Source organism: Oxyura jamaicensis, chromosome 4 (genome assembly GCF_011077185.1).
Source record: "Oxyura jamaicensis isolate SHBP4307 breed ruddy duck chromosome 4, BPBGC_Ojam_1.0, whole genome shotgun sequence".
In the NCBI taxonomy this organism is placed as follows: Eukaryota; Metazoa; Chordata; class Aves; order Anseriformes; family Anatidae; genus Oxyura; species Oxyura jamaicensis.
This window is the reverse complement of record NC_048896.1, coordinates 37,415,146-37,435,269: the sequence shown is the minus strand read 5'-3', so window position 1 is coordinate 37,435,269 and position 20,124 is coordinate 37,415,146. Positions and strand designations below refer to the sequence as shown.

Genomic DNA, 20,124 nt, shown 5'->3' with positions numbered 1-20,124 from the left:
CCTAGCAGGTTAAAGTACCAGGAGGATGGGAGAGTGCCAGCCCATGGCTTTTCTCTGAAGCATGCTACAAGAGATCTGAGACGAGTGCTTCTCCCCTGTTCATGTTTCTGATGTATTTCTTCCAGTATTGTTTAATCTATAAGCAAATAATGTAATTACAAGCTTGCTTTTTAATTCCTCAAGTGTGATCTCAGAGGTTAGACTGCTACTAATACTGCTTATTTCTGTAGTTCTGCAAGTACTGCGAGTGACTACAGGAAAAGAAGGAAGTCAGAACCTGCTGTAAGTCATCAGAGGGCACACAGTGACCAGAACGCAAACAGGCCTAATGTGGGCCGTACAGATATGCAAGGCCCATATACCACCCTTAGAAAGCCTTTAACTAGCTCGTCTCCTTCTTCTCCATCGAGAGCAAAAGGTAAGAGGAGAGCATATTCGTTACAAGAAAACTACTGATGATGTGTTGTGCAATACCTTGGTATTAAATGCGCCTGTCCACTGTTGCTGGTTGGCTTTGGGCCTTTTATCAAAGTCTAACTTGTTTATTCTTACACGTGTCATTCTAAGCTGATCAAAAGCTGGATTTGTAACAAGGGTTTTCCAGTTTCAACTGCCCCTTCTAGGAAAATGAAAATTGGTTAAATAATAGGATTTGTGCCATAATATATAAATCCATAAAATTTTATGAACTACACTATTCTCTTATTAGATTAATGAAATTGTAAAACTGTTTTCTGTATATAGAGGAAGTAAATCAAGACAAATAGTATTTAAGATTAAAGATGTGCGGCTATAATACTAGAACTTCAAAATCTATAGCAGATGTATTGGACATTGTCAGTTATCAGGACCTAATTTAATCAAGCAAGTATCCATAATCTGATTTTTAATTTCATAAATTCTTGAAGTATTTAGTACAGAATATACAATCTAATCAGTTCCTTTTTTAAAAAAGTAACTTGTAATTCCATTGCTGTTCTCCATGTCTCTCCAGAAAAGATACTTGAATTATATGGTTTGATTTGATTGGGGTTTTGTTTGGTTGGTTTGAGGTTTTAGGTGTTTCCTGCAGCAAGACAAAAGGTTTCCAGTAAAATATATGCTGGAACTAATATATGGAATAATATCTATTACAAGACCTGTCCTTCTCTTCCAGCTATTATTAGTCATTTATTTGCTGTATTTTCTTAGCTATACTTTCCAATCAGCCGTAGCTGTATTAGGGATTGCATAAACCTTTATAAAAGATAATTACTACTGAAAAGAACATAGCGTTTAGGCTTTATGTAAAGGTGGTAAACCCCACTTACCTGCATTTACTTTTACTACACCACTAATAAGGAGCACTCACCATGACTTAAACAATTCCAGTGTTTGAGAAATCCTTCCCTTAAAAGCATCTACCACAGCTACTTAATGTTTGGAAGGTGACCTAGCCATGTCACTCCATTCTTTCACAACATTATGAAACTGAGCAGAATGTTATTTTTTCTTGGAATTAACCATTTTGTTAAATAAGCAGCACATTATAAGGGGTTTGATCAGCATGGATTTTGAACTTGAGTGTTTCAGTTTCATATAGATTCATACAGATTATATATACATATATTCATATATATTACATATATTCATATAGATTCATACAGTTTCATATAGATTCATACAGTTTCATATAGATTGATACAGTTTCATATAGTTTCTGATCCAGATTCATATTGTTCTTATAGAAAGCAGACTGAACTGCTTGAAGCATGTCCTGAAGTGAATACTGCCACTTGACACCACTGAGAAATTTCAGCTCAAATATAAGAGATAAGGGTTCCAAATTTGACTCATAGGGACTTCTAGGTCAAGAATGCTCAAGTAGTGATAAAAAATACATCTTAAAACTTGTTTGACATCTCAGGCTTCACTATGAAAGTCAAACTAAGGGTTATTGTTTTTGCTACCTGCTGGTTAGGCTCAGTAAGCTGATACATCTTAATTTTCACCTGTGCAATGGTTCCTCAGCTTTCTTCTTTTGCCCTCTGTAAGCTGTATAAAATGGTACTCCCTTCAAGGTATCATACAGGGAAAATTCAGCCTGACAGTCTGAAAAATTTTGTCAATATTCTTTACTCATGTAGTGACTTTAAGATCGTCTCAGGAAAACGGTTTTCAAAAATGCATGCTTTGAAACTTCCCTTCCCTCCTGTTCAGCACAACAGATGTACAATCCAGCTTATTTCCTCTAGCAGTCTTGAGAAACCAAGATTAAAAAGTAGTCAGAAATATTATATTCATCATTACAATTGTCATTACATTTTGAAAGATAAAATAACCCTACTGTTTGTCAGAAGGAAATGAGTTCTGTCTGTCAGAACTAAATGTCTTTGAGGTAGTTGTCACTCGGTGACAAGTAACTGATACAAACCAAGATTCAAGCTCAGGTTTTGTACTTGTGGGCGAAGCCATGCCCAAAACAAGCACTGTACTAGCTGGAGAGTATGACAGGTTCTGGCAATAACTCATGGCAAGCTTTACAAGAAAGATAACCAGGTTTGTGAGGTGAATAGGTAGGATTTCAGCGTTCTGGAGGAAACTAGAAATGAGCAACTGTATAATCATTCATATTTGTTCTATGTGCATTCCTAGTCCCTTCATTGCTTCTTGGTATATCCCTGCTACATATGAGCAGGGGATGAGAGATTTCCTATTTGATCTTATAAAAATATTTATCTTTTTCTTATGTTAGAAGAATGTGCTGTCACTGTGAACTCTGAACACTACTCAGCTCAAAAATTCTGAACAGCTTTCAGAATGCACAGGTGTCAAAGGATTTGAAATATATTTAAGAACATAAAACGGAATAACTTCCTAATGCTCATCATTCTATTTGATGTGAACTTCTTATCAAGGACAGCTTTACTACTTTAGTTTTGTCCATTTCTGACATTTCCCGTAGTTAGTGTATATCTGTATGTCTTAGTTAAATTCCATGGAACAGAATTGTGTTCAAATACAATAAATAATGGTCTTCACTCCAGAGATGCAAAACTTCAGTCTCTCTCCAAATTCAATTTATCTCAGTTAAGGTGTACTGAGGTCTAGACTTTTGGATTGGCTTCATCTTTAAATCCTTTTCAGCTTTTATTACTTGATTGTTTTTTGACCTGCTTCAAAATTAGTGTTGATGCTTGTTTTCTTACATTGGTTTGTTTTGGTACTGTTTGGGGGTAGGCTTAATTATTAGCTCTGCTGACCTAATTTGTTTTAACCTCTGTACTGACCTAAGCTAATAGCATAGATGCAACAATTGCTGTCTCTTTTCTAGTCTGTCTAAAACTGGTACTAATTTCAACTTTCTGAATCTTTTAATTTCTGGCAATGTCTCTCTTTTACCATGCTGCTCTATGGATTACAAAGGTGGGGATATTAGCAAAGTTTATCCATCCCTCCTCAGTTATTCAGTGCACAACCACAACACCTCAAATGAATTAGATTACTGTAGCACTTACAGACAACATCTAGCTGTTCCAAATGATTCGAGAAGGGCAATCAGCTACAAGAATGGCTGGCAAATGACTCGTCAAAATGCAGAAGTGTGGAGCAGCACAGAAGAAAATACTTCTCCAAAGAGAAAATCTCGTAGCTGCGATGATCTTTTAACAGATGATCGCGATAGCTTTCCTGATGCGCAGGCCAAGTCCGAAAGCATGGGCTCTCTTTTATGTGAGGAGGACTCCAAAGATGTTTGCTCAATGAACTGGGCCTCCCCGTATGTTCCCGAGGGCCGTGGCGGTGGTAGGGCAAGAGTTCGTCACAGATCTGCACATGATGCCCCAGGTTTCCTAAAAATGTACAAAAAGATGCACCGCATCAATCGCAAGGACTTAATGAATTCCGAGGTGATTTGTTCTGTGAAGTCCAGAATATTGCAGTATGAAAAAGAACAGCATAAAGGTATTCTTCAAGGATGGAGAGAGTCTTCTACTGAAGAGGTGCCCAGGGACATGGTGCCAACCAGAATATCAGAATTTGAAAAACTAATTCAGAAGTCAAAATCAATGCCAAATCTAGGTGATGAAATGTTGTCAACCATTACACTACAGCCTCCTAAAAATGGTTTATGTACAAAGCGGCGATTTTCCATCGAGTCTCTGCTGGAGGAAGAAAATCAAGGCAGACATCCCTCTCAGGTACAACGGAGCTACAAGTCTAAAACCCTGGTGCCAATTCATATCGAAGTGACCAGTGATGAGCCACAACGGTCACATATGGATTTTTCAGACAGTGATCAAGACGGAGTGGTTTCTGACCTCAGTGACTTTATCCAGATAGAAGGTTCCTCCTTTTGTAGTGAAAGTGACTTTGATCACTTCTCGTTCACATCGTCTGAAAGCTTTTATGGATCAGGCCATCACCATCACCACCACCACCACCACCACCGGCATCTCATCAGCTCCTGCAAAGGCAGATGCCCGGCATCCTACACCCGCTTCACCACCATGCTGAAACATGAAAGGGCTAAACAAGAAACCACTGAGGATCCAAGGAGACAGGAATCAGAATCTGGTCTCTCCAAGATAGCATTCCTAGTCAGTCCAGTGCCTTTCCGGAGGAAAAAAAGTGCAGCCCCTAAAAAACAAACTGAAAAGAAAAAATGCAAATCATCTGTATTTGAAGCACTAGATTCTGCACTTAAAGACATCTGTGACCAAATTAAAGCTGAAAAAAGGAGGGGAAGCTTGCCTGACAACAGTATATTACACAGACTTATTACTGAGCTGCTTCCAGACATTCCAGAAAGGAATTCATCTCTGACGGCTCTGAAAAAGCGTCCCATGCACCAGCCTTTTCATCCACTGCCTCAAGATGGTGCTGCTCATTGCCCACTGTACCAGAACGATTGTGGAAGATTACCTCTTAGTGCCTCTTTACAAGACATGGACACAGCTAACAACAACCACCAAGACAATGATAGTGCACTGTGTTTCCAAGGTGGATTAACTTACTTCCTCTATCCCTGTATTTCCTACCTTTTCTCATTCCGTTTTTATTTGTGTAGTCTATAAGAAGTGTTCATCCCACAAAATTCTTAATGAAGGAAGGTTGTCATCTGTACCTATGTGATGAAGATAGGTAGATTTGTCTATTCACAAAATGCAGTAATCTGGACAACTGGATTAGTAGTGTATTTCAACTACGAGATGATTATTGCTATAGAACACGGCAGTGTTATTAACTTAAGCAAGGTTGTTGTTTTTTTTTTTGTTTGTTTGTTTGTTTTTCCCAGAAATAGTGAAAAAAAGAGAGGAGATGCATGATAAGATGCTAGTGAAACAGAAAAACAATATGCTTTTATTATTCAAAAAAAAATCTGCATCAAAAACATGTTGTACAGTATAATTCTTTTACGTGTAAGTGGTAAAAATGCTGTTAATTCCACAAGTATCATAGAATGTTGATGCTGCTTTTTCTTGAAAATACACTCGTTCCACTGCTTCATACTACTTTTTGTGAATAGACCCAAAGGTTATTTTAGGAAGTTCCCATTTCCACTGTTCAAACAATACAATTTCCAATTTCTGTGGCAGCAAAACTAGTTCTTCTCATAGAATGTTAATGTATCTGGGAAGTTCTGAGAAGTCCCCTATCATCTTAGAAGGGAAATTCTCAATAATCAAATCTCAAATGAAACTTCGGACTGAGTGTAACGTTTTTTACAAGTCTGTCTTTCAGTGACCTGCTTTTAAGCTACTTTCAGTTGTTCGTTGCTCTGCATCTCTTCTCAAAAATTTCCTGGAGCTTAAAATGTTTTTAAATATGTATAGGTACAATTGGTGGTGATGACATGCTTGCAACCAAAATATTAGTACTACGGTTACCTAATTTTTGCCCCCACTGTATTTAGCCATAGCCTAAAGTCTTTGTGGCTTAGCTAACAGCTCATGGCAGACCATTTAGATCTCTATTCCATAGGACTGCAGCAGAATTTATTATATACTCCCAATTCTTGTTTTACACTTGTACTGACTTAGAAACGTATAGGCTTGGTAAGAATAGCTCATGTGAATGAAGTCAAATGCATGCAAGTATCAGTCAGCCACCTCCACTAGCAGGCATTAGGAGACTACAATTGCTAGTAAATCTCAAAGTCAAGAAGCAGTTCAGTTCATCCTCTGGTCTGAAATAATTCCATTTTATTGTCATTCACAGTTGCAACTTGCAGAGCTATAGAGAGCACCAGATTTTGATTTTATTTTTTACTAAAATATGAAAAGATGTATTGACCATTTTATAATACACCATCCTGTGATAAGCATTGGCAAACTGTGCTTTACAGAAAATCTGCCACATAGATTGGTAAGGAACAATCACTTCAGATAGAGTAGTTTTTACGAAATAACTAACAAGTTGGCTTGACAAGGCCTAAACAGTGCCCCGGTAAAGTAGAAATGCATCTTAGATCACTTAGTGAAGAAAATTTATTTTCATCGCTTATGTCATTGAAGCATGCTTTAGTCACATTTTGGGCATGTAATTACGTGTTTATATTGTTGGCATTCGGAAAAAGCTTTTCACAACTGCTGTCATGTCTTCCATTTGGTCCAGGAGGAGTGTATCCTTTCATACAGTAAGGCATAATTTTGTTCTTCCAATCATCTGTAATACATTCTTCTGCTGTGGATCAGAGGAAAGCCTTTGTTTCGGCGTCAGTATTTTTGTTTCTTTAAAGGTCCACTTAAACCATCACATTCCTTCTATTAAGGGTGAAATAATAGATTTGGTATGTCTTCATCCCCTTAAATTAAACCAAGTAGCCTCATGGTTTTGTTTACTGTAGCATCACATAATGATGTTCTGTTTTCAGTAGACCAGGAATCTCCTGGAAACTATTCTTCTGCTTTCACTGATGTGGGACGATGTACTCCAAGGGAAAGAAGAGGAACTACAGACAAAGAGGTAGCAAAACAAGAATAAATAATGCAGCAATGTCGATACAGAAAAGCAGTAACATTTCTGAGACAAGATTTGTGTTGGTGATGACGTTGTAATGATACAGACCAAAGGAACAGTTTCTCAACATCCTATTATCAGATAGGACAGCATCCAACTTTTAATTAAGGAGATTGGTACTTAGCATAAATCAATATCAAACTTTGTAAGATAAACTGTGTCTTCTAATTATGCTTAAATGTATGTGGTCATCAGTTTACTAGTCAGTGGTAGGCTCTGTCAAAGTTGACTAGAGTGAGTATTTGAGACAGAGGGGAATAGTAGGTATGATCAGGGAAGGGCTCTTTAGAAAATCAGTTACACAAGTACGTCAGTAGTTTCAAGACTGACACAAAGAACATCTGTATGTCACCATTATTTTTGTTAAAAAAAAACAACACTGCTGTTGGTATATTATGCAAAACCACTTACAAGAGTGGTCTCTAATTTCTATAACAGTTTTGGTGACTGTATACTGATTGATTATATTAATGTTTTGGAAGATGAAATTGAAGCTGGTATACATCTAAAGGTATTACTTAAAAGTGTACACATAAATGAAGTATATCGTTCAGTTTCTTAAGAGTATTTCAAATTCTATAACTTGAAACATTCTCCAAACAGGCTTCAGGGATTTTATTCAGTCACAAAGGAATACAGATTGTTAACATTTTCCACTGATTTTGATACAAATAGATATTGCACAAAATAATGGCAACTTGAGAGTGCTGAATCTTAACTGTTTTTATAATTTAGCCACTGAGAACAAGCTGCAATATTGCTGCAATTCAGAGTCTGATTTCAAAGATGACTTCTTGTTACATAATATTGGTTAAAACCAGTTTGGGGAGTGTTTTGTGTTCCTTTTAGAGAATTCTAGGTTGTAATATGAAAATATGTAAAGTACTTGCACTACAAGCTGTTCTTAAGATTGCTGTGATTTAAAAAGATGAAAGAAGACTGACCTCTATTTTCAATTTAATTTGTATGTTTTGTATTTAATCAGCCTCACTGTTCTTTTAATATTATTCTCTTCCTTTCATTCTTTGCTTTACTAGTTATAGCACCGGCAGCAAAAGTGAGAAAAAAAAAATCAAATTATGAATTATAGGATAGGGTTGAGCTACACTCGATGAAAAGGGTATCACCTCTCATCTGAAAGATCGCTTATAACCGCAGAGAACAATAAAATGCTTTAAATGTAGGCTATCATATTTGAAGCAGACTTGTAATGGAGAACTGTATTAGTATCAAAAAATGGGATTTGACAGGATCCCTTTAATAACTTTATGTTTTGTTTTTATTTTTATTAAAGCAAAGACAATGCTCTATGTAGGTGCTAGATCTGTTTTTAAAACACTGTCCCAAACACCTAATTGTCTCAGAAAAGGAAGTTGTATATTTAATTGCCTATTTTTTTGGTTGGTTGGTTGGTTGATCTTGGCCACCTTTTCAAAGGCTGAAAAGTTTACCTGCAGTAGTGCTACCTGAATGTATTAATCATTTTGCCTACTTTTCAGAAACTGCCAGCTAGAGCTGTATATGACTTTAAAGCTCAGACTTCTAAGTAAGTACTAGACTTTTGTTCATTTAAGTATTCATAAGTCAAAAAAGTCCCTTTAGCATTTGATGCAGCTAACTGCTCTTATAGCCCATTTCAATAGAACACCATGGAGGCAGAAGACCCTGCTTTCTGTCACAGTAGCCTCTGCATTAGCATGCTGTGTGAAAAGTTATTTTGAAATTAAAATGTCTTTTAAATATGTTTTTTTGTTGTATTTGCTTGAACATGTGAACGGCTGTGGATCCTCAACCTTCTATAGCCTGCGTCGTGAGGGTTGCCTACTGAATGCTCTTTGCTGTGAATCGTATTTAGGTTACACCAGGATACCAGCCCTAACAGTGCTGTTGTAGATAGAGTACTTCTCTTATCAAAATTCTGTATAGTGCTTTAGCATCTTCCTGTGGTCCATAAGAAAAACAAAATCAGGGAATGCTGTTCTAGGGCATGAGGGAGTCGGAGGAGAGTGCATGTATGTCATTAGTGTTGTCGCTTTGATGATTCAGGCTGTTTAAAAAACCTTTTGATATGGTACAACATTGTCACTAGAACTGTAATAGCTGTGTCTGGTATAAAACTACAATCTGAATTATCAGAACAGCAGATAAGCTCTTTGGGGAAAAATAATAATAATAATAATAATACCCAGTCCAGGATCTTAAAATGTTCAGAATGATTTGAATGCTTCCCATTTCCAGTATCCAACATTAAGCATATCACAGGCCCTGAGTACCTGAAATGGTGAGAATATAATCCTGTGTTCATGCTACTGAAGAGGTTGCTCTTAAAAGAAAACTGTGTGGAAGAGCAGCACTCCAAGCTCTGTTGCTGCAAAAAGGCAGTAATAGGAAATGGAGACAGGATATATTCAGTAGGTTACCCTACTGATTCATAAAGAACAACAAGAATGCTTCAGATACCTGTCATAAAAGCATCATCTAAACATGGGATAAAAAGGACATCAAATTTACCTGCAGACTGTATCCTAACAACTCTGCTAATACCTAATAATACTTCCTTCTATTCACGGTATATGTTAGCCCTATATAATTTACAGACAGTACCTGGTGATGATTCATAAATGTGAATCATTTCATTTTATAGGGTATAATCATCTGATAAGTGTACCACAGCTATGACATTTTTTCTCGGAATGTTTATCTGCTACATCCTGTTTCAGTACTGAACTGTAAAGACTGCAGAAGCTATGCAGGTAGAGGAGTTCAAATGTAAAGCTGTAAACATCTTTAAATGAATTTGTTACAGAGAGCTGTCCTTTAAGAAAGGAGATACTGTCTATATCCTCAGGAAAATTGATCAGAACTGGTATGAGGGTGAACACCATGGAAGAGTTGGAATATTCCCAATTTCTTATGTTGAGGTTTGTTCTTTGTTTTAATTCCTTGAAATATTTTGGATAATAAGTCCACAAACTAAATGCAAATGATTAAAATCTGTTGGTATTTTTTTTTTCCTAGAAACTTTCTCCCCCAGAAAAAGCACAGCCTGCCAGGCCACCTCCCCCTGCACAGATTGGAGAGATTGGAGAAGCTATTGCCAAATATAATTTCAGTGCAGACACAAATGTGGAGTTATCACTTAGAAAGGTATGGTTTAGACCTATCTTTATCAAAATATTATTATGGTATCTACTGCTACACAAAATTAATGTATATGTAATTATAGTGTTTTAGTGATAAATTTGCTACGCACAAAGTGATATAATAGCTACTGACATAATAGCTCACTGGCTTGCATTCTTTCACAGCTACCTGCAAATAGTTTAAATATTTTGTGTATGTAAAATAAAACGTGGTAGATTAGTATGTGCAAAGATCTTCTAACTGGCCACCCTATTTTCTAGTTTTCATTTCAATTATCCATTCACTTTCAAATCATTATTTGTTACTGTCATAATTACAATGGTAAGGTCTTTCATGCAGAAGAAATCAAAAATACAGAAAATAGAAAACAGTAAAATGTAGAAAAAGAAGGCTCAGAAATTTTTGTGCATGTACCAGTTCTTGAAAATATTTCATATTAATAATAATCTGATTTTACACATTTTGTCTTTGCATACTTTGCGTATGCACAACCTGGTAGTTGTCCTTTATTGTACGCTAGCAAAACAAGTGTTTAATTTCTGGGGTTTGTCAGACACTGAGATGATTGCTGCCGAAGAGAATGTTATTATTGGAGGTATAATGTATCTAGTTATAAGTATTATATTTATTTTTACCCACTGGAAAATTCTGCCCCGTTTAGTGTCTTTTTTATATGAGTTAGAGTTTACAGAAGTTACTCAGTGGTTTGTTTTTCTTTTGAAATAAGATACAGGTTTTTGATGTTTAACAACATAATCCAGCATCACCAAAGATAATGGGTGTTTTTCCACTCATTTGAGATTGGTAAACCTCAAAGAGATCTAAAAACAAACAAAACAAAACAAAAAAAGCAATCAAACAAACAAAAGGCAGGAATAAAAACTTAGAGAACTAGGAGGTGTTGGAAGGTAGTTTGATAATTTCTAATTTAAATTCACTTTCATGGTTTTTGTATTGGTCACAATCTTGACAGCCAACCTTGGGCTTCTTTTTAAAAGTTGTAATTCCATCCCACTAAAGGTAATTTTAGAGAACTCCACAAATAACTACAGAAGCAAAATTACAGAACCCTGAAACAAAAAACTAACGTGGAAGGATTTTGTTACAAAAAGGCATGTGGTAAAAAGTACGTCATGTAAAATGAAAGAGGGAGTTCATGAAGTTTCTCTGCAGAGAAGAGTTTGAATGGAAAGCTGGTATTTCTCATTTCAGTTCCTAGGCTCTCCAAAACTAGTAGGTGAGCCACTGCCCATCTGTCTTTTTGCACAGATACCTGCTAGTCAAGCACGTTTTCTGGGAAAAGCACTTCTCTCATCTTTCCCACGAAATCATTTTGAACTTTTCCCTTTCATGCATTACAATTTTACTTGATAACAAAGCACTTGCATGGATTTCATTATTTTACTTTTATTACTTTAGAGAAAAACAGGTGTTTAAATTAATGCAGTCATTACTGCATTAGTTACTGTTAGGATATTAGCTAGCAGTCTGGCCAACCATTTAAACAGGTTATGCTCTGAAGAAGGAAAGTTTAAATGTTAATCTCCCAACCAAGAGTAGGAGACTACATGAGATTCCCTTTGGAGAAATGAAGAGCATTTGCAGTCCGTGACCAGCCTCCTTTTCCTGGAGTGGTAGTGGCATATATGATTATTACAAATGGCAAGAGAAATGTGAGAATGGAGAAAATTTTAAAGACTGATGGGAAATAGCACTCACTGCAGGGAAAATAATACTATCTGTTAAAATAATATCATCTATTAAAAATTCAATTTCCTACTCATCTGCTGATAACTCATTTTTCTAATGTGTTCCAGGGAGACAAAGTAATTCTTCTTAAGCGAGTTGATCAAAATTGGTATGAAGGTAAAATACCAGGAACCAACAGACAAGGCATCTTCCCCGTTTCCTATGTAGAAGTCATCAAAAAGAATGCCTCAAAAAGTGTTGATGACTACCCCGACCCTCCTATACCCCAAAGCTATTCTAGTGACAGAATACACCATTTAAGTTCAACTAAGGTAAGGATTTTTTTTTCCTTTGATATCACCCCTAGAGTGGGTTTAGAAGGACTTGTAAATTTTTTAACGTGGTGAGATAAAACATAATTTATGCATTCAGTACAATCTGTTTTCTTTCCTACATATGTAGAATTGCATAACTAGCTTGTCATTGAAGTATTTTTATGGCAGAATGTCATTGTTATTTCTGCCAGGAATTTTGCCTTCTTCTTTAGCTATTAAATTATTGAGAGTAGGGCCAGTCAAAATCTGGGCAGAAAAAACAAACTGTCAAACAAAAAAATTATTCAGGAGTCTCAGACAAAATTTAAGCATCAAGGAAATGTCTAGCAGACTCTTCACAATGCAAAGTGAAGATATACCCATCATCCTAAAAGTCTGCAGTCCCATAAGCATGCAAAGGGCAAATGAGAGCAGAGGGACACATCTTGCCAAGAGCTTTCAGTTCTATGCCCTTCAAAGTAAAGGAGAACAGCTAATGATTGTGAACCATAACCTTCTTCCTTTTGCCATGGAGGCTCTACAAGGAGGCTGTTGGTGCAATGGCAGTTCTTTGGAGGGGTGTGACAACAGTGACAGCCTTGTGTCATCCAGGAGTGATGCAAATGTCATCAAGTTGTCAATGAGCTTGGATTCAGACCTTTATAGTTGTAATTTTTCACACCAAATGTCTATCATAGTTTCCAAGTTCTTTTCCTTCCTAGCTTATAACCACCACAAATCACATTACAAAGAAGATCCCTGTATTCCAATTTATCATTCACTTTTGATATTTCACAGCCTCCTGTGCTAGGAACAAAACCTCTTTGCAGTGAGAGAAACTGAGCAATTTTCTGTATGCAAACGGTGATTAGCATTAATCTATTATCTATGATGGTTCTGAGTACTAAAGATGGATTCCTTTCCAAATCTTCCTCTTTACTGTTTTGTTCATCTCTTTAGTGTGGGAGATCGGTTTTGTGTGAAATTTATAAACTTTTCTTGTATCCTGCTATTAACCTCTATTTATTTCAGTTCGTTTTGCCCTGTTTTCTGCTTTCATTTACTTGCATACTGGTGCTTATTTAGATACCTCAGCTTTGAGATAAGTTACACATTTATTTACAGCTTTGGGGACAGTTACCAAAAGATGTCATTTATAGACAACTGTGTCCTCAGAAAATACTGCTTATGGCTAAGCAATATTAGTTGTTTTATGATAGTTGCTAGAACAATTCTCTTAAGGTTTTGTTTTGTTTTGTTTTTTCCCCGAGAACGTATCACAAAGGAGAACTAGCTCCTCTCTCTTCCATTCCAACAAAATTGTTGAAATGAAGTAGCATCAAATTCTGTATCCTCAGACTGAGGTATTCATAAGCTACGGCCCCTTCTCATTACAGGAATCTGAAGGTGATTCAAGAGTATGAGGCAACTTAAGTGCTACATGCTACAGAGCTGTCTCTCTGTATTTGGAGATGCCTCTATCCTCTCATCTTCTATGGAATAGGCTTGTCTCTAAGGCTTCCTGCAGCTAAAGCTGTTTTTTGTGTAACCCCTATAACCTTGTCAGTGATGCCCTTGAGCACAGGTGATGCTTCAGAGTATTTGCATTCAGGTAAAAAGTACATGCATGTTAAAACTACCCTGTAATTTCTTAACTTCCTAAGTTATTTATATTTTCCTGTAAGTTGATAAAATGCCCAAACCTTGAACGGGAAAGAATAAAATCAAGAGGAATGTGAAGGCTCCCTACGATTTATATTGAGTTGTCCAGAATTTTTAATTACATAAATCATGTTATCTCCATTGAGAATGGAAAACAAATAATTAAAGTAACTTCTTAGACATACCTGAAGTGCAACACCTTAGTTTGTACAGCCTGTGACAACTCCAGAGCTATTGATGGCTGCTCCTTTTCTAAGGCTGCTGTGATCAAGCATCTTGGGTGTGCAGGTGCAGGACATCAGGTGTGCTACAAGCTCATCCTGTATTCCACAAGTATTTGATACAGGGAGTTTGCACTGACCAGATTTGACCTAGTCTTTGCAGACAGGTAGAGATACACTCAAATCTTTCATACTGCTGTTACCAGCATCGCAGCAGGAGTTACTAGGTTACTTTTTCCCCATTGTGTATTTTTACAATGGTGTTAGTCACATCAGACTACAAAACGGTCCTGCCACTGCTGTTAAGCAACAGATGAGTTCTGGAGGAGAGGAGAGGGGAAATAGACTTGTTAGTAGCATGGGAAATTTTTGCAATCATCTGGTTCTAGCATCAGTCAAAAAAAAAAAAAAAGCCTCTATTGACATTTATAAACAAATGTTTTTTGCAACTGGACTCAGATGTGGCAATGCCATGTGAGAAGCCATCGTGTTCCTGACTACCTAGACGGGCTTTAGCAGGCCTGAAGGAGTTCTGGAGTTTACCACAAGTGCTGATATTCCTCCCTATTCCTTTGCTGTTTTGTTTTTTTTTTAGCATGTAACTCACTTTATCACTCCTGTTGCTAGAGCAATTGCTCTAAATATCTCTGGCCTAATGGCAATAAAAATAAATAATCAATACGTATCAAGAGCAAGCTTTGCTCTCCTTAACTTGGCCTAGAACATCTATAGCTCCAGAGCAGCCTGGAAGCTCTTTTTCAAGAGTAAAGATGAAGGAAAGAGCTGCAATGCTGTTCATAACAGCCCAGCTATGTTTTAGCAGACTGCAGTGTATCGGTCTGTAGACTGTATACTTTGGTACAGAAGATTCTATAGCAAAGGGTTGCCTAACTTTAAAATAAAACTATTTGCCTCAAGAAAATTCCAGCAGAAGGTAAGTAAATTAACCTTTCTACTCCGTGACGTTAATTTGGCCATTTTAAATTATTTTCTAGTGTCATATTTAAAATCTAAACTAGTCCAAATAATCTAATTATTCTGCATAATTAAAACAATGAGATCAAAATATTTTTCATTCAATTTTAACTTCGAGGATTAATAGTTACAAAAATGCATTTTCAGTATTTACTGAAGCAATGGATATCTACTGATGCTGTGTACGTATGACTCACCAGTCTCTCATTCTTACAAAAGGACGTTTCTTTTACCAGAAGGATACTTCAATCAATATTATGTAATGCTACTCAAAATATACTGCTGTATACTGTGTTGTCACTATTTTAAAAGCTTTGTTGACTGCCTACATTCAGTTAGAATTGAATGTACCTTTCACAAATGTTGATGTTATTTTAAACCAGTAGGGTTACTTTTAAGGAAAACTGCATTCTGTAGCTGCTTATGCCTTAATAAAAGTATGCAATGTATTTAAGATGTTTCTTAAGCATGCACTGAGAAGTACAAATATTAGTATTAGAATACTTAGAAATGACCACTGTTGTTAGAGCTGTAAAGAAATACTTTGTGACACCTGAAGTGTACTTCTGATGATACTGTGCTCGTTGGGGGAAATCGCATTAATTTTAATTGTATGATTTAATAAGCTGTGACAGGCTCACTAACAGAAAGCCATACATAACATAACTTTAGCAGATCAAATGCAGGTTGCCTTCCTGAATGTAATGATCCAGATCTGTCTCGATGTTTGACATTTAAGTCCCAGGCCAGAACCTGATACAGTTTCATTTTTCAAATGTCTTTTTTGCTGTTCTGATTCATGTACTAATGATTTCAGACACCCGTGCTCACTGAAACCATACCCTCTGATCCAGATGATAGCACAGACGTTTTTCTTTTCCAGTCTACTCATATCCTAACTCTCTGTCGTGCTTATTTATTTATTTAAATTCCCATGTTTTTCTTATTTTTGAAGTGGCCTTCCCAAGCACTGTCCCCACCTGCTAGATACTGTTCCTCCTCTTGGTCACACAATGATCAAAAGACTCTCCAAGCTGCCACTAGCAACTCATTTGCAAGACCTGTTGGTTTTTCACCTACAAGCTTGTGCATCTTACCTCCTCCACCATTTCCAGACAGTTTTCTTTGTGACTTAGAAGAACTCAGTTCTTTGGCATTAACAACAGCCCAGTCCATAGCAATCTCCCCAAGTAACAGAATTCACCAAGTTAAGGATGATCATTTTATTCCATACACAGAGCTCTCTCTCAGCTCTCCTACAGCTCTTCCTCAGCCCTTTCTCCGATCTACCTCCACCTCATCTTCAGCCGGTTCCTCTGCTGACATAATACATAAGCATGCAAGCAACACTGTCAAACCAAGAAAAGATAAAGACTCGCAAGGTATACTTGGCTCTTCGGTCAAAGCGCCTAGGGACTTGTCAGATACTACCAGAGAAGGTGAATGTGGTGGTGGTGGTCTCTGTAACATCCCTTTGCCACATAAAGGTGGCTCCGTCTCCACAGCGCTAGTTGCAACTGCTGAAAATGAAGAGATCTGTGCAGCAGATTTGTCAGTTGACCTAGGGGTTCAGTCAAAGCCTCAAGAACCGGATTTCTCCAGAGGAGCACGAGACACAACAGAACTGACAAAGCTCTATATAGAGGAGGATCTGAGGCAGGACACCTTAGAACTCCCAGTAGCAAGTACAAGAGATTCCATAGTAAGTTGTGAAGGATGCACCTCACCGAATAACGATAAGGTATCTTAATTTCAGAAAAACATGGCTTCTGTGTTCAGATATCTTAGTACAATTATTCTTTGCCTTCTCTTGTATTTATGTTTTTATTGTATTGTGCACAGGCAGAGTTTTATTCTATTGTGTTGAACACGAACTATCAGTTAGGGCACAGTCCCTTCTCAGAAGCAGGTGTAGACACCATCGTCAGTTCTGTGGTGTCTCAGTTCTGCCGATCCTTCCCCTTCTGTCCTCATTAGCTCCCATCAAGTTTCCGACACAAAAACCCAGGCAGCCATCCTCCTCACTGTCCCATTATGTGCTGCCCCTTCTGAGTACAGGACCCCAGGAATGCTGGCAGCAGGATTGAGGGAAGGACACGTCTCCTGCAGAGACTCAGAGGTTTGGACCTCGCATGTGTCGCTTCACAAGCTGATATATTTATAGTAGACCCTGTTACGAGAATGTGACTATAACAGATCGGATTATGTTTGGCAGTTAAGCAAATCCTTCTCCCTAATGCCTCCCCTGGTTCCTCTTTGGGACAGTACAACACTGAACTATCTTAAATGTGTGCTAGCCATTTAATGCCATGATTTTGCTACACAGTTTGAGTGGTTTCCAGGCAAAAATTTAGAAAAGATTTTTCTCCGTCCAGCACTTACTTCAACAGTGAGATTGTTCAGGCAGTTGCTTTGGCTAGCTCATACAAAATTATAAAGCAAGTGCTTTGGAAAGTATGTTTTTGGCCAAATGCAATACTAGTTAATTAGAAAGATATCGCAGACATTCTTTGCCCTTACTTGACCTGAACAACACGGGAGAAAACTGCAAGAACAGAGGTGAAATCCACTGCCCCAAATAGCAACCTGTTTTAATTTCTGAGGGAAGAGTTTTCTCCCAGAGAAGTAGACTGACTAGTAATAAAATTAGCATCACATTTCTGACTGTTCACGTTAGTTACGTGACTCAGTGGGCACTTTATGACCTTACCAGCTGGTTGTATAGTACAACTACATCTCGTTTTTCTTGAATGTTTAAGCCAGCTCTGCTTTCTATGGGAACATCAGGAGTGTCTGATCCTCCTTCCCACCTTCCTTCTAATCCACCATTTCACTCTGCTGAGGCACCAGCTTCTCACTCAACGTCCCCTACGGCATCCCCCTCTACTGCTTCCCTCTCACCTCCTCTCCTTTCTAAACTCTTACATCGGCAGGAAAAAGACTCTACAAAGTTAAAGGTAATTGCACCTCTTGAGTATGGATTGTTGCAAATCGTCACGTATATTAAATAACTAACTGCAAGGCTAACACTGGGTATGATCTTTTCCAATGCATTTTCTCCCTTACTAACATTAAATAACATAGCACAGGGAGGAGCAAGATAGGCGTTTTTCAGATGAAAAACAAGATAAAACTATAACCATTATAATACAATGAAATAGCGTAAGGAGATATCAATACAGGAGAAAGCCTTCAACTCAATTTCAAGTCCATACCAGAACTTCAGTAACTCTTAATTAATTGAAAGAAAAAGGATCATATCCAAGTACACAGAAACTAAGTAATACTTTAAAGTGTTTTCAATTTGAATCTAAAACCTAGGAGAATAGTCCCAAGTTTCACAGTAAAGCCCTACTGCGTAGGGTAACGTTCTAAATACCAGCTCTATTAGCCAAGGCCTGAACAAAGATTATTCCCTCTTTAAGAGGGAATATGCTGACTTTCTGTCAGCATTGCTGCCCTGGGGCAGAAAAATGAGTTCTGGAAAGAGTCTGTGGCTAGACAGATAAGGTCAATTCCCAGTGCAGCTTAGCCCCACCGTCAATTTCCAGTGCTGACTTCCAGAGATTGTCCTTGTGACAAGGAGAAAAAGGGCACATAAAATGTTTGAGAAACTGTCCTAGGAAAAGTGACCGTGAAAAGTGACCATGGCAAAAAATACATCCTTGTTTAAAAACCTGCCACATCATAGACTGCATGACAATGCAAGACTCTGACTTCAAGAAGTCTTAAGGTTCACAAGCTGTTCTTTATTTTCTGAAGCAGGAATGAGACACAGAAATTCTTGCCAGCGTATGAATTTGTCGTGGGCCTTGGACATGACAAATGGTGGCATTTGTTAGGTCACCTCTAGGAAGGGGTAAAACAGTACCACATTTTGTTTCTGCCCCTTTGAATAAACGAAGCAGAAAGGCACTGAGGTTATTTTTTTTAGGTGACCCTGATATTCCTTCTCCTTGTTTGAGCAAGGCGCATTAACCCAGCTGAAAATAAATGGAGGGAATCTCTTCTGGGAGTATATAAGATCTGCTCCTGAGAATCTCCAAGACAGCGCACTGCTGTTTATTAACTACAGCAGGATGTACACATTTCTGTCAAATATTTAGCTGATTTCCTGTGATGTTAACAAACTCAAGATTTGTCCTTGAAGTACTTTCCATCAAGTGCATAGCTGGTTTCTAAATGCAAACGTAAGGTCTGTTGTCTAACGGCAACAAGTAACAACATTTGTCATTGGCATTTCCAAGATAACACTGCTGCTGCGTGCCGCTGCGTTTTTCCTGCCTTGAGTGAGTCACTTCAGTAGGTGCCCTTCCAGTAACTTGTCTTACTTCAAATGCATACCTAGTGCCTGAATAATCTTTTACCTGTAATGCCTGAGTGCACGTGTCGGAGCAGCGAGCCCTTGGGAAAAAAGATAAGATGCAACAATGAAAACGCCATCTACTAATAGTACCTTCCTTTGCACCTGTAGCATACGTGCCTTTGCTACCAAGGAAAGCGTGTCCGGTTTGCATGTGTGAACGAAGCAGCAAACATCCCGTGGTGCTTCATTCTTAAACTCTCAATTGACACAGTTTTTGTGGTTTTTCTAGGCTAATTTAAAGAGAGAGCTATTTGTTATGGGTAAACCTCCTCGTAGCCCTGTGATGACTAAGAGATCCTGCAGCTCGCCTGTCAGAGGTCCCAGCTATTCACACAGGGTACGGTACTGGCTGCCCGCTGTGCAGTAACAGCGCTTCCCTATACCAGGAGCTCAGTGTCTGGTCTGTCAGTACTTCACGTTCACCCAAGTGTCTGAGCGCTATCAGTACGTTGTGTTTTCTTCCTGTTGTGCTTCTGTGCTACGTCTGAGTAAAGCCAACAGGTTTTTGTGTGCCAAAACTTACAAGTCTGTTAGTGTACTGCATCTCAGCAGTACTGCACAGTATTTCCAGTGCTACAACATATAAGAGATTGAAGTTCTTTACATATAGCTTGTTCTCTTCTGATTTCTCATTTCCAAGTATTTCTAGTTTAGTAAAATTATAGTTTCCAGGAGTTAAAATTATACATCACTGCACGTGATACAGGCTTTTGTGATGCTGAGTTCTCGTTCTTTTAGTCCATGTGCTTTTCAA

General features: G+C 37.8%; 2 protein-coding genes across 14 annotated transcripts in view; one reads left to right on the top strand and one right to left on the bottom strand.

Moving 5' to 3' along the window:
- SORBS2 (sorbin and SH3 domain containing 2) overlaps window positions 1-20,124 on the top strand; it is a 78,807-nt gene that overhangs the window by 50,130 nt on the left and 8,553 nt on the right. For 7 of the 12 annotated variants that reach the window (XM_035324245.1, XM_035324239.1, XM_035324246.1 and 4 more), the window contains 6 exons: window positions 231-418; window positions 6,857-6,945; window positions 8,499-8,545; window positions 9,806-9,920; window positions 10,018-10,146; window positions 11,961-12,164. In XM_035324245.1, coding sequence (XP_035180136.1) covers window positions 231-418; window positions 6,857-6,945; window positions 8,499-8,545; window positions 9,806-9,920; window positions 10,018-10,146; window positions 11,961-12,164 — 772 coding nt within the window. Of the gene's footprint in view, window positions 1-230; window positions 419-3,405; window positions 4,981-6,853; window positions 6,946-8,498; window positions 8,546-9,805; window positions 9,921-10,017; window positions 10,147-11,960; window positions 12,165-19,599; window positions 19,708-20,124 lie in introns of all 12 variants that reach the window. The other 5 variants (XM_035324235.1, XM_035324243.1, XM_035324242.1 and 2 more) reach the window with 3 other exon arrangements.
- Window positions 6,163-20,124, bottom strand: part of C4H4orf47 (chromosome 4 C4orf47 homolog) — an 88,281-nt gene continuing 74,319 nt past the window's right edge. For both annotated transcript variants that reach the window (XM_035324263.1, XM_035324262.1), the window contains exon 9: window positions 6,163-6,931. The gene's annotated coding sequence lies outside the window, so the exon portion shown is untranslated. The remainder of the gene's footprint in view (window positions 6,932-20,124) is intronic.